The sequence below is a fragment of the Engystomops pustulosus genome, chromosome 6 (genome assembly GCF_040894005.1).
Source record: "Engystomops pustulosus chromosome 6, aEngPut4.maternal, whole genome shotgun sequence".
NCBI classification, from domain to species: domain Eukaryota; kingdom Metazoa; phylum Chordata; class Amphibia; order Anura; family Leptodactylidae; genus Engystomops; species Engystomops pustulosus.
Genome location: NC_092416.1, coordinates 15,473,285 through 15,482,107, shown reverse-complemented (window position 1 = coordinate 15,482,107; position 8,823 = coordinate 15,473,285). Strand labels below are relative to the sequence as shown.

General features: G+C 41.6%; 1 protein-coding gene across 1 annotated transcript; it reads right to left on the bottom strand.

Moving 5' to 3' along the window:
• Positions 1 to 538: 538 nt before the first annotated feature.
• Positions 539 to 8,010, bottom strand: LOC140065491 (phospholipase A2 inhibitor 25 kDa subunit-like). The gene is made up of 5 exons (XM_072113091.1): positions 7,851 to 8,010; positions 6,321 to 6,437; positions 3,492 to 3,638; positions 1,212 to 1,352; positions 539 to 782 (listed from the first exon to the last, which is right to left on the bottom strand). The coding sequence occupies exons 1-5, from the start codon at positions 7,900 to 7,902 to the stop codon at positions 598 to 600; spliced, it is 642 nt and encodes a 213-aa protein (XP_071969192.1). The 5' UTR covers positions 7,903 to 8,010; the 3' UTR covers positions 539 to 597.
• Between the last annotated feature and the right edge of the window lie 813 nt (positions 8,011 to 8,823).

Sequence of the window (8,823 nt, the reverse complement as noted above, 5' to 3'; positions counted from 1 at the left end):
TCTTCTATTATGGCCACAATAATGGCTGTGGGAATGGGGCCTTACTCCTTATCCTTTGCACCAACCTTCTCTGGAGGGTGTCATTGTGAGAGAACATAATCCATTTTGTCTATGTGTTCTCCATCCACGTGTCATTACACTCCCTATATTATCAGCAAACTATATCTGTGTATAAAACCCACGCTCACATAGTGCCTCAGAGGTTACCATATAAGTACGCATCCTGTCCATGGGAAAGGAATTTGACGCATGCCCAGTGAAGTTTCTTTGTGTCCAAAAACCTATAAGAACTCTCTGTTATGTAAATAAAGGTGGAATCGTCTTACCAGACATGTGTGTGTGACTGATTCTCCGAGCAGCTCGTACTTTACAACAATTTGGACCCACATCACATCAGAGATAGAGATATTTCTCTAACAGTCATATAAGTTTTTTCTAACAAATTAAAACTCCAACCAGTTTGACGAAAATAAATAACAATAACAATAGTGTTTAATCTAAACATTTTATTTTTATTGGCTTTAATTAAAATAAAGGAAAGAAAAAATAACATTATTTAAACTGTCACCATTGTCCTTGTTTATCCATGAAGAAATCTCAGGAGAAGATCTTCATCAATAAAAGACTCACGATGGCCGGAGTTAGGACAACTTTATGGACACTTATTCCAGCATCGGTGCAAATATGCTTAACTTCCGTTGTAGATCTTCCATCAGTTTTGGTCTGGCCACCAAGATCACAGACGGATTTTGTTGCGCATCCTCGGAGGGCATTTTTAAGTCCTGCAAGAATACACATGAAAAGTAATATTTAGTATAATATTGGATCTTATATGTAAAAGGTGTTCTCACAATCTCTGTTTTAGTAAATTCCAAAGATGTCGAACAAGGTTGAGACTAGGTGTTTCAGTGGCCTCCCAACAACTCCCCCAACTATGGAGGTGATTTACTAAACCTTTTCACGTAACAGTTTTATGGTGTTTCAGCTGATTTCAAAATATTTGTGCCCGAATGCCACTTTGTACACGTGGGGGTGTATAGCCAAACCGGTAGGCCGAATTTACTGAAGTCTCTGCTACAAATTGTGGAGACAACTGGTTTGACTCTCTCTAAACCAGTCGAAATCAGGCGACTAGCAGACCTCCATTTTGAATCTACAAAAATCCACCCGATGGGGGGAATTTAACAGGGGGGTAAATTAAAAAAAGTTACCTCCTTGTTTTACTCTCTGGAGGAGACACCGATCCTCTATTCCGGTGCATTGTACAGTTTCGGATGTGTAACACCAGTCAGAGTCAGCCGTTGAACAGTATCGGCAGACAAGTCCATTGCGGGTATTATTTATTGCTGGAACTAGAACCAAAAAGAGAGGGAAAAAAAGAGAACTTGTTTTCATAACATTTACAGAATAATGGTGTGTATGGAATTACTGTACATCTTTGTTAACCTTTAAAACTTTTATGGTACATTTATGACACATATATAAATAACCTTGTATGGAGTGAAAACATTGACCAAGAAGTAGGGGGGCTAATGGCAATGTAGCTTAATGGTACAAATTTATCTTGATGTATCCAATTATATAAATAATAATCCCATATGGGTAATGAAAACATCCTACAGATTGCAAAATGGTAACATTAATTGGTCCTGCATAGCAAGGACAAAGCACAACTCTGTACACTAAGACTGGAAATGTTAAAGATGTTTCCTAACGAATCAAGTTAGGTCCTATCGACTGGAGAGCCCCATCTCCCCCCAGAGATCATGAAAAGGCCTCAATGCACCAGGAAAGTAATGGAGCTGACGCTCGTTTTTCCGTTGGCTCCATTGAGAAGTATGGAGCAGAATGGTCATGCGCTGCCGCCTGCTCCATTACTCTTCTGGAGCAATGAGAGGTGCGAATGAGGTACCTGGGACCCCATCGGACCCCTCATTTTTGTGATCTGTGGGGATATCATCACTGAGACCCCCTTGATCAGCAAATTACATTGATTTGTGGGAAAATCCCCTTAATGGTGTCAGATATTGTCAAAACAGACACTACTTGTTTTTTAATGCTACGGGTTTGTTAAGAATACTACAATACACAAAAACTGTTTTGGTCACTGATGCTCTGCCACCGGTGAACTCTAATCTTATATAATATCCCTCTTTTTTTCTTCATAAGATGTGGTTTTTATTGAGAAATATAGAATCAAACCGCATGAAAAGAATAAGCTACCATTCAGACAACATCACTGTGAGTTTTTTCCTCCCAACTTTTTCAATCTGTATCTCAGAACTTCTCAGAGACTCATGATGTTATGAAACTAGAAGAAACCCTTCTACGGAGATTTATGAGTGCACCTCATGTAGAGCATCAGTGATCAAAAAAATCCTTTGGTGACGATTGCATTCTACTTGGGAATCCTCCCAAATCTGATTTTGGATCCATCATTGGTGAGTAAGAAGTATGGAAACTTGTACAAAGACTTTATAAAGATATGCAAATGAGCCAGAGAGGCTCAGGGCTACGTCAACCCAGCGTCTCTCATCTCTGCCTCCTGATAATATATGCACCCCTTCCTCCGTGTTCATGGCACATGGCCCCCCCACGATCATGACATAAGTGGATGGGTGGGCAGGGAAAAGCGCGATGAACATGGAGGAGAGCATGCATATATTAGCAAGAGGTGGAGCCAAGGCACACTGGGGGTCATTTACTAAGGGCCCGATTCGCGGTTTCCTGACGTGTTACCCGAATATTTCCGATTTGTGCCAATTTTCCCTGTATTGCCCCGGGATTTTGGCGCACGCGATCGGATTGTGGTGCATCGGCGCTGGCATGCACGCAATGGAAATCGGGGGCGTGGCCGAACGAAAACCCGACAGATTCGGAAAAACCGCCGCATTTTTAAAGAAAAAGTGTAGCGGGACTCGCGCTTACCTTCACCAGGAATAGGCCAGTGAACTTCAGTGCATTCCGGCGGGCCTCGGCGGGCCTCGGCGTACCTCGGCGCAGCAGCGCCACCTGGTGGACGTCGGAGGAACTACCTTAGTGAATCCCGGCCGGACCCGAATCCACCGCAGAGAACGCGCCGCTGGATCGCGAATGGACCGGGTAAGTAAATCTGCCCCATTGTGTTTATCTAGCCCTGAGCATCTCTGTCTCATTTGACTATCTTTATAAAGCCCCAGGACTTCAGAAAAGCCAGATCATCTCCTGACAGATGGAAAGAGCAAGTAAGTTTAGAAAAGTGTTATAATATTACAAATAGTAATTTTCCAACGATTCTCTTTTTTATGTTTATTTATGGAAGGTCCTAGGAAGGACAATTTCACTGCAGTCTACGGCAAAGTTACTTTATAATTAAAAGCAGAGAAGTCAACAACTAAGTAAAATCTAATTTGGGCTGAGCAAGTAAAAAATAAGCCCCCAAGTCATTTGCTCGCTTTAGGGTATAGTAAACTTTATGTGTATGTAGAGAAAGCTAAATAATGATGACTTACATTGAGGTATAGCAGGAAGACAGTTATCAGTGTTACAACAGGAAGTGGCCACCCGGGTTTTTCCAAGCGGTGTGGCTATGATGCCAGCGAAGTTACATGAAGATTGGACTGTACATGCCCTGACCACAACATTGGTTTCAAATCCACCTGAAAATAAAAACATGTTTTTCCATATTAAGTTTAAAAACATTTTGTTTTTAATTTTTAGAAATACTCTGTAGAATGGTTTCTGGATGGTGGTGAGGATCATAAAAATTCAAATGTACCCTACCGGTAGGTGATTAATTACCCCCTCAGGAGGCTCTAAGCATTACGCTTCATCTATCAATATAATTACCTAAGCTGTGTGACACAGGTGAGATGAGGTCCTCCAGGTTCAGGTCAACAAACTAGGACATTAGCAAGAAGGTGTTCGGCTCACAATGAAAATCTGGTTGATGGGTTTCTGAGCAGCCCCCAAACCAGCTTTTCACTTTAAGTTATGGATGTTTGAAGAGCAGCGTTTGATGAGCCCTCTTTGAACACCCACTGGGAACATGTCATCATTTTCAAAAGGATTGTTGCTCCCTAATGGTGTCAAGGTGAGTGATGATTGGGAAAATATTGGAGCACACCGACTGCCGACCTGTAAACCCATTGGTCAGTGATGCCTGCACTGATCGCAGGTGTTACAGGTGGGTATTTAGTTCAACCATGACAACCCAAGTCTGAACTAGACTGAAGGACTTCCATTCTGCAAGATCTGGTGGCACAAAGTTACAGATCAGTAGGCAATTTACTATACCATATAATGCAATACTGTAGTATTGCAATATATGGTAAGAGCAGCAAACCCCTGGAATCGGATACCCAAACCAAATTTGGGTCATCACTGGTTATATAGTAATGTGGAAGACATGGGGAGGGCTTGTAACTGTTCCACCAGGTATGTAAAAACACTATCCCCCTTCTGTTCCTACCTCAGGAAGTGATGAGTTTGATGATTAGAAGCATTAATGGGGTGGTTAAGGTCTTCAGCAGAGGGTATTAGTGCACCAATATGGTGTATTAGCGGGTAAAAAAAATTCAGACTTTTTCTCTGCACAGGCTTTTCTTGCATTTGTCTACCAATTAAGTTTTCCTAGAAAATATATCTAAAGAAAATCAATTTCTGCAAAGCCAATCATGCAGGAGGTGCTGATCATTGCTATGGCAACCCTGAGGTGCGATAAGGACCCCAGGGCTGCCAACAGTAGCAGCCTGTTAGGATTTTGCAGAGTGCAAAGGCTGACTATGTAATATGCTGCTATACATTAGTATTGTGGTATATTACAATGAACAAGTCCCATCCAATGTAATAATCAAATACAACATAAAAAAGTAAAAATCCCCCCAAAAAACACAACATATTGGGTATTACAACGTCCGTAACACCCGTACAATAAAATAAAATTGTCACTGAATCTTTACGGTACACGCCGTAAAAAAAAATGCAAAAAAGCCTCGCAAAAATTATGAAATTTTCAAATTTGACCTCATAAAAAGAGCATAAAAAGTGATAAAAAAATAACATTTACCTCTTTGTAACATGGCGATGTTCTATATTCTGCAAAACAAGTTCACCATAAAAAAGCCATAGAAATGGGATATCGCCGTAATCGTGATGACACAGTGAATAAAGAGAACACATTGGGGGTCATGTACTAAGGGACCGATTCACGTTTTCCCGACGTGTTACCCGAATATTTCCGATTTGCGCTGATTTTCCCGAAATTACCATCATTGGGGGTCATTTACTAAGGGCCCGAATCGCTCTTTTTCATCGGGTTTCCAGAAAATTACCGTTTTGCGCCGAATTGCCCCGGGTTTTTGGCTTACACGATCTGATTGTTGCGCTTCGGCGGAAATCGGGGGCGTGGCTGTCGGAAAAACCCAACGGATTCGGAAAAACCGCGGAAGTAAAAAAAATATGTGTCGCTTGACACATGCTTACCTGCACCCAGGATAGGATGGCGAACTCCGGCAGACTTCAGCGCAGCAGCGACACCATCAGGCGCACTACCTTAGTGAATCGCCGGAAGACCCGAATCCTCGACGGAGAACGCGCCACTGGATCGCGACAGGACCGGGTAAGTAAATCTGCCCCATTAACTTATAGCTTTTGGGTGATGAATAGTGATGAGCGAGTATACTCGTCTGAGCTTGATGCTCGGTCGAGTATTAGTGTACTCGGACCGGCTCGTTGCTCGGACGAGTATTTTCCCTGCTCGATAACGAGCATTTAATTAAAAAAAAAGAAGTGAAGAACAGTAAAAAAATACAGTTAAAACATTTAAAGAACATTGAAGAACACAGTGAAAAAACACGGTCCAGAATAGATTGCAGATGTTCGGGAACATCTGCGATCTGTACCGGAGACACGCGTGCAGAACGGTGTTCTCCGCAATAGTATTTTCCAAACATCTGCAAGTTGTTCTTCACACATATTGTTCTTCAAATACTATTGCGGAGAACACCGTTCTGCACGCGTTTCTCCGGAACAGATCGCAGATGTTCGCGAACATCTGCAATCTGTTCTGCACTGTGTTCTTTCACTGTGCTCGTTCAGTTTGTAATTTTACTGATTTCAGTGGGGCTCGTTTTTCGAAACGAGCACTTGAGCATCGGAAAATGTTCGGCTCGAGTAACGAGCACCCGAGCATATTAGTGCTCGCTCATCTCTAGTGATGAACACAAAAAATTGCAAGATTCTTAAAACTGGGGTAGAGACCCCTACATGCACAGTTACCAGTATAGGAGGCAACGTCCTTCAGTAGACTACAAAGACTTATAGATAATGATATAACTCACCAACATTGGTTTTTGTATGTGAGGAGCCGCACTCATAGCCTGGAGGACAAGTTACGCTGGGGCCGGAGCAGGATGATGAACTTTCAGACACACACTGTGTACATAGGAGAGCAGAACCTAGAGAGATGTCACACGATCAGAACTATTACCAAATCATTTTCATTTCCAACCTCTGCTGCAATGTCAAAAAGATCTTCACCATCTGAGACTGATGGTTAGAACCTGATTTCACTCAAAAAACTGAGCGATGAGACCTGTCCGCACCCTTTAAGAACCCGATAGATGGAGTCTACTTGCAGTTAATTTCCTAATTTATGTCTCTGTTTATTTGCTTGTTGTCCTCTGTTACCTGGTGTTCTGACCATTTCATGTAAATGTAACTCTCTGCCTGTCTCTGTACTGGTTCTTCTGTCCTGACCATAGCTTATTACATCGAGCGGAATCTGCCTTCCCTGACTTTGATTGCCAACACATCATGTCTTGGAGTATACCATGTGGATAAGTTGCCACTAAATAGTTTCGGACTGGCCACTAGAGTACCAGATGATTCTCAGGTGGGTATAGGCTTATATCCGATACTGGACCCTAGAGAAGAAAAGTTAATACGGAGGCTGCTAGGGATTGTCATCCATGGCGCAATGGAGTTGGGGTCCAAGAATTTTATCTGGTGAACACAAGTGTGATTCTGCCACTAAACAGCAATTCTCTCAGAGGGACTTGTCAGAACTCAATGGATTGCTCTAAATATGATCAGGTTTCAGGTTTCTATGCTTTAAAACCACACCCAAGACTACATTGAGTGACAACTCCCATTCAGGATCTTTCCCAAGGGAAAGCTGGATATGAGTGTGAGCTTATTTTGTGTGCAGCTGTGGCTTGGGTAAATGGTGGCTGAACAGTGCTGGGGGCAGTGTCCATTACTCCCTTTATATTCTGCCCAGCTCTATCAGAGGGTGCTGTTTACTTCAGTCTTTCCATTGTTTACATTTACCCCTATCCCAACGTGCACCATAATAGTACGGCGCGCGTCGGGTGCATGAAGAGGGCTCACGGGCTGAGTCCTCTCCATTGGCCGATAAGTCTTCACTGCATATTGTTATCCCGCCATTCGCCACCGGCAAAGCTGCCAGTGGCTTCAAAAAGATGGCATCTTGCCCGAAGATCGTCGCTCCCCTTGCCCACAAGAAAACCGCGCGAATGCATTTTTTCACCATTTTCACTGCATTTGGAATTTTTTGCTCTATGAAGTGCAATTCGTTTAGCAGAAAACAAGCCACCACACAGCTCTGTACATGTAAAAATAAAATAACTACAGATTTTTGAAGGTGGAGAGTGAAAAATGGAAATTAAAAAAAAAAAAAAAAAGGGCTATGTCGTTATGGGGTTAAGTACTATTGTTGTGTTTGCTATTTTGTGAATCTGACATAATCTACCACTCCTTGCTATAAGACTCTGTGCCTTGGTGTCATCTCGGATTTAAGTCAGTTTTGTCTGACACTGTGATGTGAATAAAGTGATAAGAAAACTTACTTGTTACTGTAAGAGCTGAGAGGAGGCTCAGAGTCAAAATCGGGGAGGTCATGGATCTGCTCTCGAAGGCTTGGAATTTTGTGAGAGACTGTGGTTCTCTATTTATAGGTTTTTTTTAGAGGGGAAAGATATGGGAGGATCTTAAAAATTTCAACAGCAGTCTACAACTGTTCACCAGGAGACTGATGTCAGAATTTCCCTGAACACACCCCGTTTTTATTTCTTATACAAATAATTATTATTTTATGAGATTGCAAGACCAAAGGTTGAGCCTTCAAAATGATAACGGATAATATTGTCCGTGTCATACAATGGACTACATAGATTGTGAAAGTTAAAGGGGTTGGCCACTTTTCCTTATATTTTTTGTAATGTGTGCGTAATATTAGGTAATTTACCAATATAGATCTATTAAACGTTCTGCTCCGCTTTCTTAATATGTAAAGCGAAGCCTCCTGTCTTTTACCTCATCAGTCAGAGATGAAGAAGAAGAAGAAGAAAACTTTATTGTCCTAATTCACAAAATTATTAACAAATTCATTCAATTCAAAATAAAACATTAATATTACATAATTCACATAGTAGAATTAACCCTAAAACTTACTTGTTGCTATAAGAGCTGAGAGGAGACTCAGTATTCCTATCACGGAGGTCATCGTTAAGCTCTTCAAAACAAGTCATGTTGTGAGACTTGAGTCTTGGCTGAGGCTCTTATTATATAGGTTTTTAGGGTGTGACATGGGAGGGTCCCATCAACTTTCTATAATTAGTGAGATATATACCATGTATACACCATCTATATCTCAAGGTCAACAGGTGTCAACCAAGAAATGTAATATTTGTTAAGCCTTGTAATAAAATCCATGTGATGCAGTGGATTACTAAACTATCACACCTTATGTGACGCCGAGCGTAGAGTCAAGGTTTTATGGTTATGACATCCAGAAATGTTCTTGGAGTTAATCAATAAAAA

What these genes read in the sequence shown, in the direction of transcription:
- LOC140065491 (XM_072113091.1), bottom strand. Translation starts at nt 7,902, where the DNA reads ATGACCTCCCCGATTTTGACTCTGAGCCTCCTCTCAGCTCTTACAGTA. An exon ending in CTCAGCTCTTACAGTAACAA is followed by an intron (nt 6,438 to 7,850) that starts GTAAGTTTTCTT and finishes ACATCTCTCTAG; the next exon opens with GTTCTGCTCTCCTATGTACA. An exon ending in ACATACAAAAACCAATGTTG is followed by an intron (nt 3,639 to 6,320) that starts GTGAGTTATATC and finishes TTTTATTTTCAG; the next exon opens with GTGGATTTGAAACCAATGTT.